General features: G+C 44.5%; 1 protein-coding gene across 1 annotated transcript in view; it reads right to left on the bottom strand.

The window, feature by feature from the left end:
• Window positions 1-27,918, bottom strand: part of LOC141087532 (gamma-aminobutyric acid receptor subunit beta-4-like) — a 432,014-nt gene that overhangs the window by 294,580 nt on the left and 109,516 nt on the right. The window contains exon 2 of the mRNA XM_073573100.1: window positions 6,502-6,590. Coding sequence (XP_073429201.1) covers window positions 6,502-6,590 — 89 coding nt within the window. The remainder of the gene's footprint in view (window positions 1-6,501; window positions 6,591-27,918) is intronic.

Below are 27,918 nucleotides of genomic sequence, written 5' to 3'. Positions count from 1 at the left end.
TCACAGAACAGAGGAATCAATGTGGTCGGGAAACCACAAACCAGACGCCATCAGAGGGTCCGGGAATCACAGATTGGAGGAAGTTGTGGGACCGGGGAATCACAGACCAGAGGCAGGCAGAGGGACCGGGGAATCACAAAACATAGGCAGGCAGAGGGCTAAGGGGATTCACAGACTTGAGGTAGGCAGAGGGACCATGGAATCAGATTGGAGGTGTGGCACCCCAGGAGTTTGGTTGCCAAAAATGGCCTTGCCTCCCACTAGGGGGGAGTGATGTCATGCCTGGAAGCAAAGTAGTAATCCCCTTATCAGGTAGTTCCAGCATACAACACAGTTCCTGCTCCAGGCCAACAGGGGGAGCTTCAAACCTGACTTCAGGGGAGATGCTCACTCTGGTCAGGAGGAGGAAGTTAATGGAGAGAGTTAGAGCCTGAACAAGGTTGAGAGAGGATGTGTGGAGAGGTCCTGGGAGCAGAGCTGTAGCTGAGCTCACCCCAGGCTTGAGCGCCAGTGACCACGCACCGGAGCCCGAGGCTGTGTGGGTACTAAAGCCCCGGCAGCAGAATCCGGAGGGCAGAAGACTGTAGATCCTCTGTCCCCAACTGATACTCGACTACACAGCAGCACATGTGAGCCAGAGACACCAGACAGGAGCGAGCCCTGAAGCAGGCTACAGCTGCTTGTCATGCGAGTGGAGTTCTATCTAAGCTTCAGATAGAAAGAGAAACTTGAATAGAGTTTACAGCAGCAAGTACCTCAGAGAATAGCGCTAGAAAGGAGGCCTCACAACCCACCTGACTAAGGAAACTCCCATATTGCTTCCAGGCTGACCGGCTCTAGAACCATTTGTAACCTGAGCCCGGGACTGTACCTGCACTGCTCAGTAAAAGGTAAAGGAAACTGCACCCTGCTGTGTCCTCAGAATCATTCTTGCACCATACTCACCACCAACATCACCTTTAATATCCTAACTGTCCTGGGATACAGCTCTACCTGTGGAGAGCTTAACCATCTCTGCTGCCCTATCATCATCGCAGAGGATCTGCATTGCAGCGTTGGTCCCCTGAGCGAATACCACGGGTGGTGTCACGAACACTTTATTACAAACTTTATTTATCCCTCTTTCACTATCTTCCCTTTTATTGGACGTCCAGGACCACGGACCGGGTCACTAGTGCCGAGACACTGGCCCTTTAAGAAGCAGCCCGGTACCGAGTATCCCTGCTGCCCTGGTGGGCAATCCAGAGGCAGGCAGAGGGGCAGGGGAATCATAGACTGGAGGCAAACAGTCACTGGTGTTCTGTAGTACAGCGGGGGTAATGTCAGGGGATGACATGTATAGTTGTGTGTCATCAGCATAAAGATGGTACTAATATATCTACTGATGGCCCATCCGATTGGGGTCGTGTAGAGAAAGAAGAAAAGGGGGCCAAGGACTGAGACCTGAGGGACCCCAATAGTGAGAGGAAAAGGAGATAAGGTGGATTCAGTGAGCGATACATTGGAGGAGTGGTCAGAAAGATAGGAAGAGAGCTTTTTAAAATTGTCAAAAAAATTCATTCAGACCATCCTCTATGTGTCTTCCAGGGTGCATTGCAATCCATCCTTTAAATTTATGCTAGGCTTTGAACTTAGTGCATAGGGTTTACCAGTGTAGCACTCCCACTGTTTAGAAAATTCTAAAAAAATTGTTTTCTGAGGCCATCCTCTGTGTCTTCCAGGGTGTATTGCAGTCCCCACTTCTAATTTTTGGCAGCCCTTGCACTTAGTGCATAGGCTTTACCAGTCTAGGAGTCCCACTACCTACCATTTGTACCAGAATATGAGCTGATATTAATAGACTGGGAACCTTTTTGGATATTGTCCCCTTCTGAGAAAAATAACACCAGCCCCCAGCTTTCTGCTTTCCCTAAGCTCAACTGGTTATTAAAAATAGGGGAGACCCCACATCAGTTTTTTTCAGACCCCCTTTTTTATAACCAATAAAGGCTACACAGACAGCTGTGAGCTGTTATTAATAGGATAGGAACCTTCGTGGATATTGGCTCCTTCCCAAAAAAATAACACCAGCTCACAGCTGTCTGCTTTTCTTCCTAATGTGATTTAATTCTGAGTGGATTTCAATGAATGGATGGATATTCACATATGACATTAATAAAAGTAGTCTATATTGACTTCATTGATTTTGGACTGTGTGTAGTCTAACCTCACACCATTCTAATGATTCTGTCCGGCCTTTTGTGTAAACTAATTAATTCAATGTTTACTGACTAACTTAGGGAATTTAAATAATTTTTCTATCGACATTTGTTTGCAGGGCAATTGTCCTGCTCTTACCCCCATTTTGCTTCCTTTTGCAGCACACTAGCCTTTCCTACTGTTAGGCGCCGGATTCCTGCAGCTACACAACAGGAATCCAGAGCCTCACATGCTGCTCTACAGCAAGTCATTCCTGAGGCTAAGTTCCTCTGTCACTCCACTGAGCATGTTCACGAGACGATCTCCCATTGGAGGTCGGGAGTCACGTGCTCAGGTCTTTCTCCAGATCTGATTGGTCCATCTCAGGGATCTGGATGGTCCCGGCAGCGCACGGCTATAAAAGGCCCGCATGGCCGCTCAGCCATGCGCTAGTATAGACTCTACTTGCTACCTGTGTGAATGATGACGGATGCATGTGCCTGCGAATCACTCATTAAGACTTCCCTCCCTCTGATATTACGTGTGTGGATAGGGACTTTGCTATGAATGGGTCACCGAGGAGGAAAAAACAACACAAGCCAAGTCTCAGAAATCCAGAGAGGTTGGTAACTATGCAGATTGCAGATCCCTGATCTTACCACACAACTAGCAGCAGTCGTGGAGCGTACCTATGATGATCCTAGACGCCTCGTCACAACCGGAGAGCTACATAAGCCTAAAGCAGGAAAAGAAGAAAACTAACTGCCCCAGAGCAGACCCCAAAGTAAAGACAGCCCCCCACATGTATTGACGGTGAAACAAGATGAAAACACAAACAAAGGCAGAAAAATAGGCTGAGCAAACAATGGGGCCCGACTAACTAGAAAGGACAGGAAAGGAAAGACACTGTCTGCAATCTGCCAAAAACCCTACCAAAATAATGTCCAACACTTCTGATAGCAAAATTAACCATGAAGTCACTAGGCTTCTCCCACTATATCAGCACTCTGAAATATTCTGAGACAGAGCAAAAAGAGGCCAATCTAATAAGGGACCAAAAGGCAAATACAGATAAATAGGAGTGGAAATTCAGCACAATCCCAGCAGGGGCTGGCTGACCACAAAAAACTGAATTGACCAACAAGAGCAAGTGTGAACAATAGCAAAAACAAACTTAACTTGAGAACACTGGAACAGAGCTGAAGTCCAAGACCTGAGAAGCAGACTGAATCACCAGCACCAGGATAGGGCGTCGGCTGTCTTATATCCAGTCTGATACTCCAGAGATCCAATCGTTATCCTCCTCATCAGGTGGCAGATCACTACCAATTAAACCAATCTCACTACCTCCTGTCACCAACAGAGGGAGAACGGAAGGAGAACTCTCAACTGGTGGAGCAGAAAATGAGTTCACAACAGTACCCCCCTTGAGGAGGGGTCACCGAACCCTCATCCATGCCACCCGGCCGATCAGGATGGGCCCTGTGAAAAGCACAAACCAATTTATTGGCATGAATATCAGAGGCAGAGACCCAAGAATTATCCTCCTGGCCATAACCCTTCCATTTGACCAAATACTGGAGTCTCCGTCTAACCAAACGAGAATCCAATATTTTCTCTACCTCATATTCCACATTGCCTTTAACCAATACAGGGTCAGGAGGTGCCGCCACAGGAACTACTGGCTCAACAAACCTCTTAAACAGTGACTTGTGAAATACGTTATGGATTTTGAACGTAACTGGAAGAGCAAATTGAAAAGAAACAGGATTAAGAATCTCCAAAATCTTATAAGGTCCAATAAATCTTGGCTTAAATTTTGGAGATGCAACCTTCATAGGAATATTCTTAGACAACAACCAAACCATATCACCTACTTTAAACCGGGGACCAATGGTCCTATGCCGGTTGGAAAAACGCTGGGCCTTTTCCTGAGAGAGTGACAACTTATCCACCACTTGGTCCCATATCTGCTGCATTCTCACAACCACAGTGTCCACACCTGGGCAGGACGAAGATTCCACTTGCCCTGAAGAGAATCGAGGATGAAACCAAAAATTACAGAAAAAGGGTGACATCAAAGTGGCAGAACTAGCTCTATTGTTCAGAGCAAATTCGGCCAAGGGCAAAAATGAGACCCAATCATCCTGATCAGCAGATATAAAACATCTTAAATAAGACTCCAGGGTCTGGTTTGTTCTCTCAGTCTGCCCATTGGTCTGGGGATGAAACGCGGAGGAGAAGGATAACTGAATTCCCAGATTGGAACAAAAGGCTTTCCAGAATCTGGAAACAAACTGGACCCCTCTATCGGACACAATGTTCTCAGGAATCCCATGTAACCGAACCACCTGTTGTAAAAACAAGGGTACCAACTCAGCAGAAGATGGCAACTTTGGGAGTGGTACAAGATGGACCATCTTCGAAAATCTATCACAAATCACGGGTGACGTTCAACCCGTGTGCGATATACCGCCATATTGTGCGTTTGCCATTATCTACCAGCGGTGTAACACCTACTGGACCCCGGGCGGCGAACACACTTATTATTATTTATTTATTAGTGCATTCCGCTGTCCCTAACCCCTACGACTATTTTACATCCATTTTAGTCATGTCAAAGTTTGGGTCCTCATTGACCTGTATTAGGTTCAGGTTTAGGGTCCAACTGAACTGAAGTTTTAACAGTATATTCGTCAAACTTGCCGAACCTGAACATCCTCGGGTCCACTCATCACTATTTACCAGAAAAAGTAAGCTACGTAATTTACTAGGGATGGAGGCCTCTCCTATATTACAAGAGATGAAGGTCTCTCCTATATTACATGGGATGGAGGCCTCCCCTGTACGACATGGGATGGAGGCCTCTCCTATATTATATGGAAGGGAGGCCTCTCATATAATACCCGGGATGGAGGCCTCTCAATGCATTACACGAGATGGAGGCCTCTCCTATATTACAGGGATGGAGGCCTCTTTTCTATTACACAGGATGGAGGCCTCCCCTATATTACAGAGGATGGAGGCTTCTCCTATATTACACGAGATGGAGGTCTCTCATCTATTATACGGGACGGAGGCCTCTCATATCTTACACGGGATGGAGACCTTTCATATATTACATGGGTTTGAGTCCTCTGATATATTAAAAGATATGGAGGCTTCTCCTATATCACACGAGATGGAGGCCTCTCATATTACACGGGATGGAAGTCTCTCCTATATTACATGGGATGAAGGCCTCTACTATATTACACGGGATGCAGGCCACTCATATATTACACGGGATGGAGGCCTCTCATGTATTACATGGGATGGAGGCCTCTCATATATTACACGGGATGGAGGCCTCTCCTATATTACACAGGATGGAGGTCTCTCATATATTACACAGGATGAAAGCCTCTCCTATATTATACGGGATGGGGGCCTCTCATATATTACACGGGATGGAGGCCTCTCAAATGAAGAAAGGTTGGAAAAGTTGCACTTGTTTAGCTTAGAAAAAAGATGCCTCGGAGAAGATCTCATTTACATATATAATACATGTGTGGTCAGTACAGAGGATGGCACAGGACTTATTCCTTCCTTAGATCATACTGAGGAACAGGGGCACTCATTACAGGTGGAATAAAGGCGATTCTGGCAGCTAAATAGGGAAGGGTTAGACTGTGCAATGCCGACCACAAGAGGTAGTAATGGCCGACACTATAACAGCTTATGTACAAGGGCTGGATGCTTTTTCCACAGCAAATGGCATTGGGTTATATAATCTAGTAATAGAGAATGCAGAACATATTTCTTTTTTTCCACTTTTATAACTACAGTATGTAACTATGTTACTGCGTATGGTGTTCTTGTATATGCATCTTTGAAATCAGTCCAAAAGAAAAAGTCCATGTGGGTAAGGTCTGGAGACCGCTGTGGCCTCGTCTACCTATCCACATAACATTATTTAGTCATCATATGAATAGACACGCTATACTTATACATGCAGCCCTTGTATAAGAAGGTGTGCACAGAGCAACACTGCATCAAGCAGGAAATTTTTTTTTTAACAAGTAAAGTAGGAAAGTGACAATTATCACATTAACATGAACACCTAATATGCTACATAACAGAAATAGTTACATTTTGCACAGAAGCAAGAAATTCAATACAATGTATTGAAATGTGCCATAGTTACAGTGAGTGATATCGTCGGCCATAATGGGAACTAAGAGTATCTCTGTGTGCCCGTCGGTCTTCATAATTTACACACTGCATTCATTATGGACAAATTGTTATATTTTTATTGCATTTTAGGCAATAGTTTTTACTCACCTCCAAAGTCTGGCCGCAGGCGGATGTCATATCCTTTCAATAACTTGTCCACTGTTTTCTTCACAACTGAGATATTCCCAGAAGGAGAGCTAAAGAAAATATAGACAAGAGTGAGGAGCCCAATAAGTACAGAGATAACTAAACAAGATAAAGATATAGGCGCAGACTAGCTGAACCCTACGTGTGATTTACAATGTTGCCAGCTGCTTTCATTTATCAGTAAAATAAAAACTCAAATAATTAGAATAATAAAATGACCACATAATTTGTAGTCAGCCGTGCTCCACTGACACTTAATATACCAGACCTTATAAGCAACCTATTAGAACCTCCTTCTAGGATCCAAAGTAAGGAGGCAATATGAACAAGTTAAATTATAATGTCAGGGCTTTACAGGGTAAATGTATAGTCAAAAGTAGCTTCTCTTGGTGATCTGTGGACCGATTTCTATTTGAAAAATTATTGCCTTAAAGAGCATGGCCTATAAGTCTCCTTACAGTGGCATTTCAAGCATGTCACTCTCCAGAACTGTTATTCCTTAGACCCCCAATCCTACATCCAAATGATATTTCTTGTTTTACACTTAGGAGGGTCATCACCCCGAAACACAGGTCTGCAAATAAAGATTCTGGTTTGGCTTGTAACCAGGCTCATTAATCCATTATAGATTTTTAGGATTACTAATTCCAAAAGTTAGCGCTAGGGTTCAACAAGTCCTCTTCCTCTCTGGAGAGACAATTCGCTTTTAAGAGACACAATCCCAAAATAAAACACCTGGGGCCTGGAGATGATTGAAAACTTTGTAATTCAATTTCCCAGGTTTGGCAATTTTTTTTTTAAAAATTCAAACTGCAGTGAATCGATTTGATGCGAAAATCAATACTGCAAAGCCTTCAACTGCCCTGAAAAATGTGTGTAATTCTCTGAGGTTTCCTAAGGGTATGTGCACACGTTGCGGATTCTGCTGCTAATTTTTCCGCGTGGATTTTACTAAATCCGCAGGTAAAATGACCTGCATTTTACCTGAGGATTTAGTGCAGATTTACTGCGGATTTTCAGCAGTTTTGTGCGGATTTCCCCTGCGTTTTGACACCTGCGGATCCCTATAATGGAGCAGGAGTCAAAACGCTGTGGATCTGCACAAAAGAATTGACATGCTGCGGATTCAAATCCGCAGAAAATCCGTGCAGGCAAATTAGCAGCATGTGCACAGCATTTTTGGATTTACATAGGAAATAATGGTACTGTACACCGCAGAAGAATCTGCTGCAGATCCGCAGCAGAATCCGCAACGTGTGCTCATATCCTTAGGCTGGTTTCGCATTAGCGTTAAAACAACGCTGCGCACTGCGTCGGTAAGCCCCGCCCCGATCCGGCTCCCTGCCCGCCCCATCCGGGATCACCGCCTACTATCGCATTTGCAGCATGTTGCATTTCGGCGCGCACGGCGCGCCGTCAAAAGTGCGCAGCACGCTACTTTCACACTGGCAGCGCATGATCTGCGCACCCTATGCTAAAGATAGGGTGCGCCGATCGCATGCGTGCAAATGCGATAGTAGGCGGTGATCCCGGATGGGGCGGGCAGGGAGCCGGATCGGGGCGGGGCTTACCGACGCAGTGCGCAGCGTTGTTTTAACGCTAATGTGAAACCAGCCTTAGACTGCACCCAACCCCTTTCAAACTCTTTAGCACACACATAGCCTTATTAATTTCAGAGTGACCCACCAAATTGGACTAGCAAAACAGTTGTGCAAAAACACATACAATGTAAAATGTCTAGAATTTTTATCTATTTCCTCAACAAAATTCAACCCCCTTCCCAAAAATAATGTGACAAGAAATGCTATCTAGGTACATGTCCGAAAAGCCAGCACCTGCAACACAGTGCTGTATTAGTGCGGCATGTACGGATGTAAAATTTGACTAGTAAAGCAGATGTGCAAAAGAATTGTTTGAAGCACTTCCCTTTGTGAGGTAGCCAGTTTTCTTTAAATGTCTGTATTTTTGGGAATTTAATAAAATTTGACTGAAATTCGTTTTGAATTGAATTGATTTGCTTCTCTCTACTAGAGATCACAACCTGTGGCATGACAGATCAATATTGACTGATCTCTAATAGTGCCTATGAAGTGGCCAGATGGTAATTTTGCTTAAGGAGACATCACTTAAAATATCCTTCCGAATTGTCAGTATAAGGGATCAAGCAGATGAGCGTAAAAATCGAACATGTGCTGTCCAGTTTTTGATCAGATAGTACACGGTCAGCACATTGACCCATGTTATTCAACCGATCTGCTCAAATGAATAATTATCTTTCTCCAGATGACCATCCGTGACTGGGGATGAGCGAACCCATAGAAGTTTGGTTTGTTGGTTTCAGCTAAACTTGTGTCCAAAATTTGGTTCAGGTACCAGAACTTGACCCAGTACTCCTTGTAAGTCAATGGGGACCCAAACTTTGGTGTTGTAAAATGGCTGTGAAATGGTCATAAGTAAGGGTTACAGGCAGCAAAAGAAAGAAAAATTGGGGTAAGGACAGGACAATTGCCTTGCAAACAAATGTTGATAGGAAAATTACTTAAAATAACAAATAATAAAAAAATAAAAAATAAAAATAATCTTGAAGCAGACAAAGGTCTAAGATCGGAGTGGAGCAGTGCCTGGTGTGTGTAGTTTAATGTACTTCTTAATAAATTAATTAAAAAAAACAACGTGGGTGCCCCCTATTTTTAATAAACAGCCAAGGGAAAATAGACAGCTGTGAGCTGGTCTTATTAGGCTTTTAAAGTGCCAATATATATGGTCCTTCCCTGCCTACTAATAGGGAGGACCCTGCTATTTTTAATAACCAACTAAGGTAAAGCAGACAGCTGAGAGCTGATATTACTAGGCAGAGAAGGTATTGATGATTTATTTATGTTAAGACGGGTCACGTGGTGTGCCGGCCAATCACAGTCATGCCTTAACTTGGCATGGCCGTGATGGGGCCAGGAGTGTCCAACGTTTTAATGCTTGTTGATTGGATGCGCTGCATCCTTTTTAAAAAGTTTTATTGGACTGATAAACCCGAACAGTAACACGGACGTATAGTAAGAAGACCGTGTTTATGGTTTGGCACCGGACTCCTGTACAAACCTCAAACTACTTGGGTTCCCTATCTGTGAGAAAAAAATCACAGCATGTACTTTCTTCCAAGACTTGGAGAAGTGTCACCCATTCAAGTCAATGGGTGCATAAAAAATAGTCAGATTCTACACATGACATCTGGGTGGCATCTAATTTTTATGGCTATATTTTTGCTATAAACAAAAACTGTAAAAGATCATGTACATTATTTTCTGTACATGTATGAAAGTGGATCACACATGGTAGTCACACCGTTGTCACACAGGTATGAAAATCAAGGATACAGATGACACATGGATGTAAATTTAAGTAAAACCATCCATTGTACACTTCCCATTTGAGCCTGGCATCAACACAAGGGTTATAATATCTTAAATATCTGGATTTTTTAAAACCTCTTACTGAAAAGGGGTAAACAGCCCTGACTTTAGGGCCACGTTTGAGCCTTCTGCCAGGGGTATGTGTCCTAACATATACCTTTGATGCAAGGCTTCAAAGTCTAAGACTTTAAAGACATTCATAATATCAAATTATATATAGTTCAGTAAAACGTTACTCTATGTGGGATGCAAAACCTAGGGTCGGGCTGGGATGCACTGGAGAAACCCAGACTTGGGCTGGACTCAGAATGTTGCTGTTTTAACAATAATAGTAACATATGGCATAATTACTTTTTTACAACACACTGGTGGAGGTTACATAGTTACAGTGGGGAAAAAAAGTATTTAGTCAGTCAGCAATAGTGCAAGTTCCACCACTTAAAAAGATGAGAGGCGTCTGTAATTTACATCATAGGTAGACCTCAACTATGGGAGACAAACTGAGAAAAAAAAATCCAGAAAATCACATTGTCTGTTTTTTTTTTCATTTTATTTGCATATTATGGTGGAAAATAAGTATTTGGTCAGAAACAAAATTTCATCTCAATACTTTGTGAATGTGATATATCCTTTGTTGGCAATGACAGAGGTCAAACGTTTTCTGTAAGTCTTCACAAGGTTGCCACACACTGTTGTTGGTATGTTGGCCCATTCCTCCATGCAGATCTCCTCTAGAGCAGTGATGTTTTTGGCTTTTCGCTTGGCAACACGGACTTTCAACTCCCTCCAAAGGTTTTCTATAGGGTTGAGATCTGGAGACTGGCTAGGCCACTCCAGGACCTTGAAATGCTTCTTACGAAGCCACTCCTTCGTTGCCCTGGCGGTGTGCTTTGGATCATTGTCATGTTGAAAGACCCAGCCACGTTTCATCTTCAATGCCCTTGCTGATGGAAGGAGGTTTGCACTCAAAATCTCACGATACATGGCCCCATTCATTCTTTCATGTACCTGGATCAGTCGTCCTGGCCCCTTTGCAGAGAAACAGCCCCAAAGCATGATGTTTCCACCACCATGCTTTACAGTAGGTATGGTGTTTGATGGATGCAACTCAGTATTCTTTTTCCTCCAAACACGACAAGTTGTGTTTCTACCAAACAGTTCCAGTTTGGTTTCATCAGACCATAGGACATTCTCCCAAAACTCCTCTGGATCATCTAAATGCTCTCTAGCAAACTTCAGACGGGCCCGGACATGTACAGGCTTAAGCAGTGGGACACGTCTGGCACTGCAGGATCTGAGTCCATGGTGGCGTAGTGTGTTACTTATGGTAGGCCTTGTTACATTGGTCCCAGCTCTCTGCAGTTCATTCACTAGGTCCCCCTGCGTGGTTCTGGGATTTTTGCTCACCGTTCTTGTGATCATTCTGACCCCACGGGGTGGGATTTTGCATGGAGCACCAGATCGAGGGAGATTATCAGTGGTCTTGTATGTCTTCCATTTTCTAATTATTGCTCCCACAGTTGATTTCTTCACTCCAAGCTGGTTGGCTATTGCAGATTCAGTCTTCCCAGCCTGGTGCAGGGCTACAATTTTGTTTCTGGTGTCCTTTGACAGCTCTTTGGTCTTCACCATAGTGGAGTTTGGAGTCAGACTGTTTGAGGGTGTGCACAGGTGTCTTTTTATACTGATAACAAGTTTAAACAGGTGCCATTACTACAGGTAATGAGTGGAGGAAAGAGGAGACTCTTAAAGAAGAAGTTACAGGTCTGTGAGAGCCAGAAATCTTGATTGCTTGTTTCTGACCAAATACTTATTTTCCACCATAATATGCAAATAAAATGAAAAAAAAACAGACAATGTGATTTTCTGGATTTTTTTCTCAGTTTGTCTCCCATAGTTGAGGTCTACCTATGATGTAAATTACAGACGCCTCTCATCTTTTTAAGTGGTGGAACTTGCACTATTGCTGACTGACTAAATACTGTTTTTCCCCACTGTACGTAGTTAGCAAGGCCTAAAAAGACATTTGTCCATCCAGTTCAGCCTATATTCCGTCAGAATAAATCCCCAGATCTACGTCTTTCTAAAGAACCTAAGAACTGTAAGATACAATTTTGTTACACTCCAGGAAGACTTCCAGGCCTCTCTTGAACCCTTCGACTGAGTTCGCCATCACCACCTCCTCAGGCAAGGAATTCCAGATTCTCACTGCCCTAACAGTAAAGAATCCTCTTCTATGTTGGTGGAAAAACCTTTTCTCCTCCAGACCTAGAGAATGCCCCCTTGTGAACGTCACCTTCCTTGGTATAAACAGATCCTCGGAGAGATATTTGTATTGTCCCCTTATATACTTATACATGTGTACTGCACTATTGGTCTCTTCTTTTTCTGCTAGTAATCAGGGATAAAGAAACCACCGAAGCACTAAGCGGAGGAGGACATGACTTTGGGAGGGTTGAATATTTAACTCCTGCAGTTATGTTTGTTTAGCGGTATAGACTTTAAGCAAGAGTGATGTAGCTTTAAAACAAGGAGCTCAGTATGTCTGTGCCTGATGTGCTACTGTAAGGAGGGTGGGGCTTATATAGAGGAGGTAATTTTGTCTCTCTCCCTCTTTCTCTCACTGAATGAACTGGAGGAAACATCACCCACACTCCCGCCCTGTTATAATCACATTCCTAAAACGTTTTATTTATTGCTTGTATAATGGTGAATTCTTATGGATGAGTCACCGAAGGAGGAAAAAACAAAAATAATAGCTAAGTACAGAAAACCAGAGAAGTTGGAAGCTATCGGATTGCAGACCCCTGAACCTATCCACCACAACTAGCAGTAGCCGTGGGGGGTTCCTACGGTGCCCTAGACCCCTCTATCACAGCCGGAGAACTAAATTAGCCTAAAGACAGAAAGGGGAAATCTAAACTGCCCCAGAGCAGACCCCAAAGCAATAGGCAGCCCCCAACATATAATGACTGTGAAGCAAGATGAAAAACACTAACACAGATAGAAAGATAGGTTGAGCAAAAGATGGGGCCCAAGCTAACTAAATAGGACAGGATAGAAAAGCTGCTGTCTGCAATCTGCAAAAACCCTATCCAAAAATGAACCAACAGACTGATAGGAAAAACAGGCCCTGAAGTCGCTAGGCTTCAAAAAGACTATATCAGCACTCAGGTATATTCTGAAGACAGAGCCAGAGATCAACAGATCAGAGACAAAAATGGAATTCAGCTCACTCCCGGCCGGGGATGGCTGAACTCCAAAAAACAAGGCTAACAAAACCAGAACTAAAGTGTACAAAAGGCAGAGCAAAACTTAGCTTTGAGAAGCAGAAATCAGACTGGTCTCCAAGAATCCAGCAGGAAGATCACCAGCAAGGCAGCAGGGCGTCGGCTGCCTTATATCCAGTCATCAGTTCCTGTAACCCAGTCATCATCTACCTGCTCAGCTGTTTGGTAATCAGCCTCACTACCTTCCTTCGCCAGAAGAGGGAGTTCATCAGACCTCACTGGTGAAGGGAAAAATGAACTCACAACAGTGAATGTTTTATAGTATACTGCTCAAAAAAAATAAATAAAGGGAACACTATAACATAGGATGTGGTATTATAGTGTTCCCTTTATTTTTTGAGCAGTATATTTTTTGAATTTGCCATTGCACAGTTGTGCTCAAAAGTTTACATATCTTAGAAGAATTTTTGCTTTCTTGGCCTTTTCTTCAGATATATGAATGATAACACCAAAACCTTTTCTCCACTCATGGTTAGTGGATAGGTGAAGTCATTTATTGTCAAACTACTGTTTTCTCTTTTTAAATCATAATGACAACCCAAAACATCCAAATGACCCTGATCAAAAGTTCACATACCCCAGTTCTTAATACCATGTATTGCCCCCTCTAACACCAATGACAGCTTGGAGTCTTTTGTGGAAGTTGTGGATGAGACTCTTTATTTTCTCAGATGGTAATCAGCGATCCACCTCCGTGCTTTACAGTAGGAATAGTGTTCCTTTCATCATAGGCCTGGTTGACCTCTCTCCAAATGTAATGTTTATGGTTGTGGCCAAAAAGTTGAATTTTGGTCTTATCACTCCAAATTGCCTGGTTCCAGAAATTTTGAGGCTTGCCTCTGTGCTATTTTGCGTATTGTAGGCGAGATACTTTGAGGCATTTGCGCAGTAATGGGTTTCTTCTGGTGACTCGACCATGCAACCTATTTTTCTTCAAGTGCCTCCTTATTGTGCATATTGGAACAGCCACACCACTAGTTTTCAGAGAGTATGTCAGCTGATGTTATTTATGGGATTTTCTTTGCATCCTGAACAATTTTCCTGGAAGTTGTGGACAAACATTTTGTTGGTCTACCTGACCATGATTTTGTTTTTACAGAGCCCCTGATTTTCCATTTGTTAATCACAGTTTGAACGCTGCTGACTGGCATTATCAATTCCTTGGATATATTTTTGTATCCCTTTCCTGTTTTAGACAGTTCAACTATCTTTTACCATAGATTCATTGACAATTCTTTTGCTTTCCCCATGACTCACAATCCAGAAACGACAGTGGCTGGATGAAAGATGCAATAGTCTGTCTGGATCCCAGAAACTCACTCAGCTTTTATGCACACACTCTGATCCACGAATTGTGTGGTAAAACATGCTAATATCAGGGTATAATATAAGGTAGTACACGTCTTAATTATGTAACAGGGTTTGGGGTAGCCCCCTCATAGAATATAATGTAGCCTCCCTCATAGAATATAATACAGCTCCCCTCATAAAATAATGTAGCCCCCTCTCATAGAAAATAATGCAGCCCACCTCATAGAATATAATGCAGCCCACCTCATAATGTATAATGCAGTCCCCACCATAGAATATAATGTAGCACACTCATAGGGTATAATGCAGCCCCCTCATATAGTATGATGTAGCCCCCCAGAATATAATGTAGTCCCCTGAGAGAATAATGCAGTCCCCCCACAGAATATAATGTAGCCCACCCAATGTATAATGCAGCTCCTCTCATAGGGTATAATGCTGCCCCTCTCCACCTTCATCATTGTTCTCCCCCTCCGCCCCATCATTGTCCTCATCACCACCTCCATCATTGCTTTCTCCCCCACAACCCCCACCACCTCAATCATTGCCTCCTTCCCACCACCACTATTGTCCTTTCCACCACTACCATCATTGAACTTTACACCACAACCATCATTGCTTTCTCCCCCACCTCCCCCATCATTGCCCATTTCAACACCTCCATCATTGCCACCCCCACCACCATCATTGTCCTTTCCATCACAACCATCATTGTCTTCTCCCCCACCACCCCCATCATTGCCCATTTCACCACCTCCATCATTGCCTCCTCCCCCCATCATTGCCAATCTCCAACACACACACAGCACCGCACCACTCTGTCTCACTCACTCACACAAACACAAAGCACCACACCACATACAAAACACACAGTACGGCACCACTCTCTCACACTCAAACACAAAGCACCGCACCACATACACACACGCACGCACACAGGCAGACAGACACAGCAACACTCACCTCTCCGCATGCTCCCCGCAGCACATCCTGGCAGCCACTTCCTCACCAGCAACTTTCTGTCTGACACAGCGCACTGAATGATGACGTCATCCAGCTGTGCTGTGTCAGACAGGAAGTGCCGGGAAGGAAGCCGCATCGGATCCTTGCAGCTCCACTCCATTCAGGGTCAGCCGTCCTGCAGGGGCCCACCTCCGGCTTTACATGCGGGCAGTGTTAGCCTCAGCTTGCGGCTAACACTGCTCGCTATTAAAGGATATTCACTCCTCTCCACGACCATAGGGGCGTGGTGAAGCGTGAATATTAATTTCTCTTTACCAGTGGGGACAGGCTCCTGCCTCCAGCTGCTGCTAAGCTGACTCAGTCGCCCCATAGCTGCTGGGTGTGTCGCTATTGGCGACAAGCCACTGGCTGGGGGCACTGGAGCAGTGGCGGGAATCCTCCGGTTCCCCGGTGGGCCAGTACGACCCTGGTCACAGGTGAGAATGTTACCTTTAGTAGCCATTTAAACCCATTTGTGTCAACTTCTGTGCATGGCATCAGGCCAAAATCTCCATGGTATGTAAACTTTTGATCAGGGTCATTTGGATGTTTTGGGATGTCATTATGATTTAAAAAGAGAAAACACAGTAGTTTGACAATAAATGGCTTCACCACTAACTAAGAGTGGAGAAAAAGTGTTTTGGTGTTATCATTCATATTCCCAGTAAAAAGGCCAAAAAAGCAAAAATTCTGCTGGGGTATGTAAACTGAGCACAACTGTATATCTTGTTCCAGGTCCAATTTTAATGGCTATAAAGAATTAACATTAACATTAACCTTCTAAGCCCAAGGGAAGGGCAATACTTCAGCCATGGTTCCCTAGAGGTTTCCTCCACAGGGTTTTTTCCTCTCCTGGGCACTGTAGGGTGACTGTGAGTTGGAGGTTTGCCAAGTTTAGTCCCCTTAATGCTTTTGCACGGACTTCTAGTATATAAGTTTACAAAAGTGATTTATTTAAAAGTGTCAAATGTGGTTTGGAATTTATAAGCCATCACAATTTTGCGGTTTAGGAGTCAGGTGGAAGTTGCAGACAAGTTAAGGTGGACTCATTGTAACTAATAGAGGATGTAAAACCTCATTGGTGGTAATAAACAGGCTCGGCTTTGGTGGCCTCAAGGACATTGTAATAGTAACGTCAATCACTGGCGGGCACAGTGGTTAAGCACAGAAGTGAGGACAATAGGGTCATTGGTGCCCTGAAGTTTACTTGGCTCTGCTTGAATGGCCCCCATTGCATGCCACCCTTTTATGGCTGTCTGTCCTGGTGCCACCCCTTTATGGCTGTTTGTCCTGTTGGTTTATGTCAGACAGCCGGGGAGATCACAGTAGTGGTGAATCCCAATCCACTTCACCTGACTCCTACTGTGATTGTTTTAATCCTGTAATTTAAATAAAGTTAACCCCTTCTTGACCAAGCCTATTTTGACCTTAATGACCAGGCCATTTTTTGCAATTCTGACCAGAGTTCCTGTAATAACTCTGGAACGCTTCAACAGATCCTAGCAATTCTGAGATTGTTTTTTCGTGACATATTGGGCTTCGTGTTAGTGGTAAATTTTTGCGTTTGTGAAAAAAATGGAAATTTGGTAAAAATTTTGAAAATTTCACAATTTTCAAATTTTGAATTTTATTCTGTTAAACCAGAGAGTTATGTGACACAAAATAGTTACTAAATAACATTTCCCACATGTCTACTTTACATCAGCACAATTTTGGAAACAAAATTTTTTTTTGTTAGGAAGTTATAAGGGTTAAAAGTTGACCAGTGATTTCTCATTTTTACAACAAAATTTCCAAAACCATTTTTTTAGGGACCACCTCACATTTGAAGTCACTTTGAGGGGTCTATATGGCAGAAAATACCAAAAAGTGACATCATTCTAAAAACTGCTCAAGCTACTCAAAACTACATTCAAAAAGATTATTTACCCTTCAGGTGCTTCACAGGAACTAAAGCAACGTGGAAGGAAAAAATGGACATTTTAATTTTTCCAACAAAAATTTTCTTTTAGCATTAATTTTTTCATTTTCACATTGGCAACAGGATAAAATGGATCCTAAAATTTGTTGGGCAATTTCCCCTGAGTACACTGATACCTCATATGTGGTAATAAACCACTGTTTGGGCGCACGGCAGGGCTCAGAAGGGAAGGAGCTCCATTTGACTTTTTGAATGGAAAATATGGAAAATATGCTAGAATATTTAGCGGTTGCTATGTTGTGTTTGTAGAGCCCCTGTGTGCCTAAACATTGGAGCTCCCCCACAAGTGACCCCATTTTGGAAACTAGACCCCCCAAGGAACTTATCTAAATGCATAGTGATCACTTTGAACCCCCAGGTGCTTCACAAATTGATCCGTAAAAAAAAGTACTTTTTTTTCACAAAAATTTTCTTTTAGCCTCAGTTTTTCATTTTCACATGGGCAACAGGATAAAATGGATCCTAAAATTTGTTGGGCAATTTCTCTTGAGTACACCGATACCTCATATGGGGTCATAAACCACTGTTTGGGCGCACGGCAGGGTCCGGAAGGGAAGAAGCGCCATTTGACTTTTTGAAAAATTAGCTCCAATCGTTATCGGACACCATGTCGCGTTTGGAGAGCCCCTGTGTGCCTAAACAGAGAAAACCCCCCACAAGTGACACCATTTTGAAAACTAGACCCCTTAAGGAACTTATCTAGATATGTAGTGAGCACTTTGAACCCCCAAGTGCTTCACAAAAGTTTATAACGCAGAGCAGTGAAAATAAAAAATCATTTTTTTCCTCAGAAATGATTTTTTAGCACGCTATTTTTTATTTTCACATGGCTAACAGGAGAAATTGGACCACAAAAGTTGTTGTCCAGTTTGTCCTGAGTACGCTGGTACCCCATATATAGGGGGAAACCACTGTTTGGACGCACGGCAGGGCTCAGAAGGGAAGAAGCGGCATATGACTTTTTGCAATGAAAATTAGGTGCAATCGTTAGCGGACACCATGTCGTGTTTGGAGAGCCCCTGTGTGCCTAAACTGTGGAGCTCTCCACAAATGACCCCATTTTGGAAACTAGACCCCCTAAGGAACTTATCTAGATGCATAGTGAGCACTTTGAACCTCCAGATGCTTCACAGAAGTTTATAATGCAGAGCCATGAAAATAAAAAATATTTTTTTTCCTCAAAAAATTATTTTTTAGTCCGCAATTTTTTATTTTCACAAGGGTAACAGGATAAATTGGACCCCAAAAGTTGTTGACCAGTTTGTCCTGAGTACGCTGGTACACCATATGCGGGGGGACCACTGTTTGGGCACACGTCGGGGCTTGGAAGGGAAGTAGTGACGTTTTGAAATGTCGACTTGATGGAATGGTCTGCGGGCATCATGTTACATTTGCAGAACCCCTGATGTACCTAAACTATGGAAACCCCCAACAAGTGACCCCATTTTGGAAACTAGACCCCCCCAAGGAACTTATCTAGATGTGTGGTGAGCACCTTGAACCCCCAAGTGCTTCACAGAAGTTTATAACACAGAGCCGTGAAAATAAAAAGTTTTCTTTTTTCCTCAAAAAATTATTTTTTTAGTCCGCAATTTTTTATTTTCACAAGGGTAACAGGATATATTGGACCCCAAAAGTTGTTTTCCAGTTTGTCCTGAGTACGCTGGTACCCCATATGTGGGGGGGCACTGTTTGGGCACATGTCGGGACTTGGAAGGGAAGTAGTGACGTTTTGAAATGCCGACTTGATGGAATGGTCTGCGGGCGTCATGTTACATTTGCAGAGTCCTTGATGTACCTAAACTGTGGAACCCCCCACAAGTGACCCCATTTTGGAAACTAGACCCCCCAAGGAACTTATCTAGATGTGTGGTGAGCACCTTGAACCCCCAAGTGCTTCACAGAAGTTTATAACACAGAGCCGTGAAAATAAAAAAATCATTTTTTTTCCTCAAAAAAATTATTTTTAGTCCGCAATTTTTTATTTTCACAAGGGTAACAGGATAAATTGGACCCCAAAAGTTGTTGTCGAGTTTGTCCTGAGTACGCTGGTACCCCATAAGGGGGGGAACACTGTTTGGGCACACGTCGGGGCATGGAAGGGAAGTAGTGACGTTTTGAAATGCCGACTTGATGTTGACGTGAAAATAAAAAAAATCATTTTTTTTCCGCAAAAATCATTTTTTAACCCCCAATTTTTTATTTTCCCAAGGGTAACAGGAGAAATTAGACCCCCAAAGTTGTTGTGCAGTTTTTCCTGAGTCCGCTGATACCTCATATGTTGGGGTAAACCACTGTTTGGGCACACGTCGGGTGTTGTGAGTTCATTCTCCCCTCCGTCACTGAGACCTGGTGAACTCCCTATTCTAGTGAAGGAAGGTAGTGAGCCTGATTATCAGGCACCTGGGACTAATGAAGACGATTGGCTGAGTGGAGTCACTGACTGGATTTAAGGCAGCCTACGCCCTTTCTGCCCTGCGGGTGATTTTCTCTGTGGACTCTTGGACTCCAGTCTGATTCCTGCTCTCCTAAAGCTAAGTTTCTGTTTTGCCTTTTTGCATTTAAGATTTGTTTTTGTTTTTCTTGCTTTTTGGATTCTGCCACTCCCTGCTGGAGTGTGCAGTGTTCCGTTAGCTCTGTCTTCTGAAAGTACCTGAGTGCTGATTTAGTTTTTGAAGCTTAGTTGCTTCAGGGCCATTTTTATATCAGCTTGTTGGCTTTTGTCTCTGATAGGGTTTTGGCAGATTGCAGACAGCAGCCTTCCTATCCGTTCCTATATAGGTAGTTGTTGGGCCCCGTCTTTGCTCAGCCTGTCTTTCGGTCTGTGTAAGTGTTTTCATCTTGCTTCACCGTCATTATATGTGGGGGGCTGCCTATTGCTTTGGGGTCTGCTCTGGGGCAGTTAGATTTTCCCCTTTCCTTCTTTAGGCCTATGTATCTCTCCGGCTGTGATCGAGGGGTCTAGGTCATCGTAGGAACCCCCCACGGCTACTGCTAGTTGTGTTGATAGGTTCAGGGGTCTGCAATCTGATAGTTGCCAACTTCTCTGGTTTTCTGGACTTAGCTAGCATTCCTGTTTTTGCCTCCTACGGTGACTCAATCATAACAGTCGGGGCTTGGAAGGGAGGGAGCACCGTTTGACTTTTTGAACGCAAAGTTGGTTGGAATCAATGGTGGCACCTAGGGATGAGCGCCTTTGCCTTTTTTCGGGTCGAGTCTGGTTTCATGAAACCCGACTTTCTCAAAAGTCGGATCGAACGCAATCGGCCGATTATCGTGAAAAGTCGAAGGCCGACTCAAACACGAAACCCAATGCAAGTCAATGGGGAACCAAGGTCGGCAGTGAGTGGAGGATAGGAAACACACCTACAGTGCCCATTTTAATGCCAAAAACATCAATTCTTATTACTTAAGCTTGTCAACCTTAATTTACTTTATAATAATAGTTAGGCATTGAAAACTGGGGGTTATTTGGCTAAAGTGGTGGGGGGGGTAGGGCTGGCTCCAGATTTTCGTAGGCCCTGCGCGAAAGAGTATCACTGGGCTCCTTTAACACATGCCACAATTCATGATCCTCTGATACGGCAGAGAAATAGCGGTATAGTACAATGAAAAATACTTCACTTCTTACATAACATGACTGATATCCATTTTAAATTCTCCAATAGCTCCAAAAACGGACAGTATATTACTCCATACAGTATTATGGCCACCGCATAGTGCGCTATACAGAGTAATGAGGCCCATATATTTCTCCATACAGAATCATTGGTCCCATATAATGTTCCATACAGTATATGATGAGCTCCGCATAATGCTACAGTATATGTTGGTCCCCATGGATGAAGCTCCACTGTCTTATGGGCCCAAATAATGCTCCATATATAATGGGCCCCATTTCTAATGCTCCAGTGTATAATGGGCCCTATAAATGCTGCTCCAGTGTCTGATGTCCACCTTTGGAATGCTCCAGTGTATGGTGGACCTCATATATCTTTCTCCAGAGTATAGTGCTCTCCAAAAATTGCTGTCCCAACATTGAAAACAATTAAATAAGTCTCCTCGCTAGGGAATCCCTGTACTAGTCTGGACTCCTCATTGTCCCCATCTTCCATCACACTGCACTTGGACTGTTTAGACAGAGGCCATACAGACGTGATGTCATCGCGCTCTCTGACCAGAATGTCACTGTCAGGAAACGCGGAAGACGTCACTGCGGTGAAGCAGGGAGAGGTAAGTATTTTAACTTTGCAAGTGCTGTGATCCTGAGCAAGCAGGGGGGGCCCACTCATTGGCGACGGCACTGGCACAGGGCACCTCATAGTACGGCGGTGTGTCTGATGGTGGGTGGAGGGCCGTCGCCCATGAGTATGCCCCCCCACCTGCTCAAGGAACCTGCACTTTCATCTGCACCTTCCTCTTTGTCACCGTGTAAGGTGGTATAGTATGCGGGAAGGGAAACCTGAGTTTCATCAGGGTCAGATTCTCACTGTGTAGAGTGCGAGGGGAATGTAGTGGTCTGGGTCAATGTACCAGCAGAATCATCTAGCAGTGGCTGGGCATCAGTGCACTTGTGGCGCCCCCAGGAGTGCGGTTGCCACAGTGGCATTACCTTCCTCCTAGGGAGTTTGATGTCATGCTTGGGAGCAACGAAGGATCTCTCTAGCAGTTAAACCAACACACAACACAGTTCCCACTCCAGGCCAGCAGGGAGACCTCTGAACCTGACTGCTGAGGAGCTGCTGTCTGTGGTCGGGAGGAGGTAAGTTAGGGCAGTCTGTGAAGGGAAGGGGAAGTGTGTGGACGTGAGAAGGGGAGCCAGAGGATGAGCAGAGTTAAGGCTCACTCCTAGCTGGAGCGCATGGTCTGGATTCCGGTCTCCGAGTTTGTAGGGACACTGATGGTCCTGCAGCAGAAACCGGAGGAAGTAGCAACTGTAAATGCTCTGTTCCCAACTAAGGCTCGGAAGCCCCAGCAGCGACATGGGTGAGCCACAAGGAAAAGGCTATGGATGCCTGCCTGCCATACGAGAAAGTTCCAAAAGAGAGTCAACAGGGGGAACTTCAGTGAACTCAGTACTGTGAGTACCTCAGATAAGCGCTAGAACAGAGGCCACACTACTGCAGAGAGAGAATTCCAAATTTGCTTCCTGGCTGACCAACTCATTCTCCATCAGTACTCTGAGTCCTGGATGGCACTTACCAAGTACAGGTAAAGGAACTGCACGACTGTGTCTGTCATCTTTCTCCTGCGCCTGGCACAAGGCTTTGCTACATTCTGCACTGCACACCATCTACCAACTCTTTCATCTGCCCTGCGACTACGGCCCTACCTGTGCAGGGCTTCTACATCTTAGCTGCACCACAACATCTGTCCTAGAGAAGCGACACTGCAGCACGGGTCAATCTGATCAGAAACCACAGGTGGTGTCATGTATCATTCACCTATAAACGTTATTCACCCATTTGCATGGACGCCCAGGGACACGGAACGGGTCATCACCACCAATGTGACACATCCCTCTGAGACACCGGCCCGGTACCGATTAACCCCACTGCCCTGGCTGGCCACCCACACTCCATGTCAGATTCATCTTGGACTGGGGAATTCATGATTTGACTTGATTACCCAGGCATGGTATGATAGAAAGAGCTACATGGACTAATGTGAAGTGTGGCCTGCTGCATCATTCACTTTTGGTGGGGGTGAAGGACACAAGGAAAGGGGTTCTTCCTGACCAGGAGCCAGCACTTGACGACTCAGTGCTTGCATTTTTTGAAACTTCAGAAGAGGAGGGCATATTTGCTGGAGTCTGTTTCGGCAATGTAAGCCAAAACCAGTTCCTGATGCTCCGGCTTTAAAAGTGGTTAACCTTCTCCCAGAAAAGGTAGCTGTCACGGTCACGTGAGTCTGGACGCAGCGAGTACTGCAAGGCGAACCCATAAGGCACCCGTGACCCTGGATACAGCACCTCCAGTGGGGCAATTTTAAATAATAAAATGTGCAGCTGGATACGCCGCCTCCAACTGGCGAATTTAGGTATTACACGTTATACATACAGTAGTCTGGAAACCCTGCCTCCAGTAAGGCGAATTTAAATAATAATGGGGGAACCTGGGTAACATTAACAATGGTGGGCCCTGCAATAGGGAATAGGTAAGTGGAGACCTCCTGAACTCCCCTGAGCCAGAGTCCCTGCACTCCTAACGTTCCCTATGCCGGTTCCGCACCGGGCGACGCACAGGAACCTAAAAACCCTAGCTCGCCCTGAACCTAAACCCTCACTAGGGAATTGGTCAGTGCAGAAACTAATCCCACCACTGCACTAAACACACATGAGAGAAAATGACAATACAGGGGAAACACCACTTAGCTTTGCTCTGTTGCGTACGCTCCTAGCAACAGAGCCCACCACCTGTATCTTCTCCTCCACCTGGATACATCACCATAACTGGATCCTTCACCATAGTGCAGCCTTGGAGCAGAGTCCACCACCAATTGCAGAAGTCCAGTAACAGAGTCCCAAAGATGAGTTCAGCTCCTGCCCAAAAAGTCAAGCATGCTTGAGTCCAACTCTCAGCAACCAAGTCCCGCATGCTGAGTGCAACTCTCTCCATAGTTGCCACTCCACCAAGCCATGCAAGCACTTCCTGCCAACACCATAAACTGTGACTCCACCACGCCATGCCAGCCCTTCTTGCAGACCACATAGCTGCCACTCGTCCCCTCTGGCTGGGCTGCGCAGGACTCATTTTCAGCTCCTTCCTCACCCAGCTTGCTTCCCAAATGATGAACACAATATCACCAACAGTCATCAAACACACCTGAACTCTTTTATAGAGCCCCACACCTGATTTATAATTGCGTGCAGTAAACCAAAGAAACTAAAGTGCACTACCACTCACCACCACCGGGGTAACTTAGAATGAACGGCACCACGTGTAATAATTCTAATGGCCACCGGGGGCAATCACATCACTTTGGCACCTAGCCAAAGGAAAAAAAATTCACTTATCCATTTAAACTGTCAGATCCACGCTGGATCATGACATTAGCCTTCCAGGCGTTCCGGAGCCAGACCATGATGCAGGCTCAACACCTCCTGCCTTAGCTGCTATTGTGCTTTTGCCACTACCAGAAGATGCACCACCACCATCAGCACCAGCTGGCCCCCCCCACGCCCATGTCCGCGGCCTCTTCCACCATACTTCAAAATTTTGGAGAAAATGTACCCAAAATAACATCAGATATATGGTACTGTATCAGAAGCGTACAGCTCTATACAGTCAAAGGATAATTGTCAATCTCCCTATATATTTCATGAGTCACACAGAGATGCTCACAGGCTCAGTATGGATTAGACAAGAATATAAAAAGTGTACAGTATCATCAGATAGCAGGTATATATAGTATAGTTTAAACATTCTAAATCTCTGTAGATATTTCAGGAGGCAGACACAAACGCTCTCAGGCTCAGTATGGATTACAACACAATATAAAAAGCCGTAAAACGGTAATGGATCTGAAGAGTACAGCTGTACACAGTGTAGGGGTCATTGTTGTCAATCTCAGTATTTATTTCCGCAGTCAGAAAATAACTCTCACTTGGTCAGTTTGGATTAGACTAGAATATAAAAAACAGGAAATGGGTAATGTATCACAAGCATAGAGCTGTATACACTAGTGTTGGGGTAATTTTTAAATGTACATCTAAATTGCAGGAGTAACCCATAGACACTCACATGCTCAGGATGGATCACACCACAATATAACAAGAAGATTCGAAAGAAATAATCACACATGTGGGACAATGTTCCAGGTGTCAATGATACACTTAGAGTGGTGGGTGGAGGAGGACTTCCTGGCAGAAAGGGTACAGTATCACCAGATACCAGGTATATATAGCATATTTTAAACATTAAAAATGTACGTCAATATATCAGGCGTAGTGTTGAGCCACCCCGCTGGTGTTCGAGTTCGTTTTGGTTCGTCGAACAGGAGGCAAGTTCGTCGAATGTTCGTTGAACGTTCGACGAACACCGTCGAACACCATTGAAAACAATGGCAGGCAAACACAAACACATACTAACACATAGAAAACAATTACAAAACACCTTAAAAGGTGTCCCAAAGCAGACAAAATGCTCAGAATACAAAAATAACATATGGAAAAGGGCAACTACGTATAGAAAAGAGGTGGAGGAGACACAGATATAGGCATGTCATGCCCTTATGAAGTCAAGAAAGGCTGGAATAAAAATGTAAAATACAAAAAAAAAATAAAAATCTGAAATCGAAGACGATCATATACCGTCGGACTTCCCACCATAAATTATGCCAACTGCCGATCGGGCGGCGTTATTCCCACGAACCTCCAAACATCGTCCATGAAGGCAAAGTGTTTGGTTTCCAGGGGCAGTATGGTTGCAAAGCTGAACCTTAAAGGAATGCCCAGAAGGGCACCACCAGGATTGGAGCCTGCAGCTTAATTCGACTCCACTCGGGAAACCTCAACCATGCCAGCTACAGAAAGGATGGACAGATTGCAAGCTTTGTCGATTCAGTGGGTGGTGGTGGATGTCCGTTTTTAGTTGTGCTAGCGATTTGTCAGCTTAATTCCATTAACGAATGAGACTCCGGCATGCCCCCGCGGTACGCGTCAAGCTTACTAGAGGGACACGCGAGGCTCTGGCACACGAGATCGAGCAATAACAGGTCTGTCATGCCCTTACCTGTCCGTGGCTGCGTGCGCGCTACACTGAAATGACCAGCGTGTGTCGCTTACAGGTGCAGATAACCCGCTGAACACCGTTAGTGATGGGGATCTGGGATTCCAATTCTTCCCCGTGAACGAGGATTTCCCAGTAAGTGCAGGTCAACCGGAATTCCGGAATTAGGCCTAACCAGCATTCCTGAAAGAATGGAAAAATTAAGTGTCCAAACCACAGGTGCTGTAGCTTGCTTAACAGCTGGGCTCCTATGCTGAGTAGCACGTAGTTCTTACATAAACAGGCGGCATAGCTTGGTTCACGGGTGGGCAACTCTGCTGAGTAGCAGACAGTGCTTTCATAAACAGGTGGCATAGCTAGGTTCACAGGTGGGCTCCTCTGCTGAGCAGTAGACACCGGTACTAGTCCCAAAGTATTCACTTTGCTAAATGGAGTTAAAAAATGGTTCTTACATAAACAGGCGGCACAGCTTGGTTCACGGGTGGGCTCCTCTGATGAGTAGCAGACACAGTTACTAGGCCCAAAGTATTAACTGTGCTAAATGCAGTCAAAAACTGGTTCTTTCATAAAGAGGCGGCATAGCTAGGTTCACTGGTGGGCTCCTCTGCTGAGTAGCAGACAGTGCTACAAGGCCGTAAAGGATTTTCTGGACAAGATGCGGTAAAAAATTATTAGAAACACACACGGTGTAGCTCCTTGACAGGTGCACTACACCGCTTGCTACCACACACCGCTACTATGCCATGAAACAGTCTATTAACATTGAAAACCATTATTGATGTGAAAATGAAGTTACGCTTTTGGTGAACGAATCGTTCTCGAACGAACCTCGAACAGCCGCATTTTAAGCAAAGTGTTCGAGTTCGACGAACGCCTCGAACACCGCCCAAAACAGCTGGAATTTTAACTTGGCAAACAGGTCGACTCGAACACCGCTCATCTCTAATCAGGAGGCAGACTCAGACGTTCTCAGGCCCAGTATGGATTCGACAAGATTGTTGAAAGTTGAGAAGGGGTACAGTATCACTGGATAGCATGTATATATAGCATAGTTTAAACATTAAAAATCTGCGTGTATATTTCCGGATTCTGACAAAGACACTCACAGCCTCAGTATGGATTAGACAAGAATCTAAAAAGTAGAAAAAGGGTTATGTATTCGAAGCGTACACCAGTATACACTGTTGGGGTATTTTTCAATCTTCATATATACACTCACTGGCCACTTTATTAGGTACACCTGTCCAACTGTGTGTTAAGACTTAATTTCTAATCAGCCAATCACATGGCGGCAACTCAGTGCATTTAGGCATGTAGACATGGTGAAGACAATCTCCTGCAGTTCAAACCGAGCATCAGTATGGGGAAGAAAGGTGATTTGAGTGCCTTTGAACGTGGCATGATTGTTGGTGCCAGAAGGGCTGGTCTGAGTATTTCAGAAACTGCTGATCTACTGGGATTTTCACGCACAACCATCTCTAGGGTTTACAGAGAATGGTCCGAAAAAGAAAAAAAATCCAGTGAGCGGCAGTTCTGTGGCCGGAAATGCCTTGTTGATGCCAGAGGTCAGAGGAGAATGGGCATACTGGTTCGAGCTGATAGAAAGGCAACAGTGACTCAAATTGCCACCCGTTACAACCAAGGTAGGCAGAAGAGCA

The sequence above is a fragment of the Dendrobates tinctorius genome, unplaced genomic scaffold (genome assembly GCF_039654945.1).
Source record: "Dendrobates tinctorius isolate UK_male_01 unplaced genomic scaffold, ASM3965494v1 ptg000034l, whole genome shotgun sequence".
NCBI classification, from domain to species: Eukaryota; Metazoa; Chordata; class Amphibia; order Anura; family Dendrobatidae; genus Dendrobates; species Dendrobates tinctorius.
The sequence above is the reverse complement of the archived record's forward strand: the minus strand, read 5'-3'. Positions and strand labels throughout refer to the sequence as shown.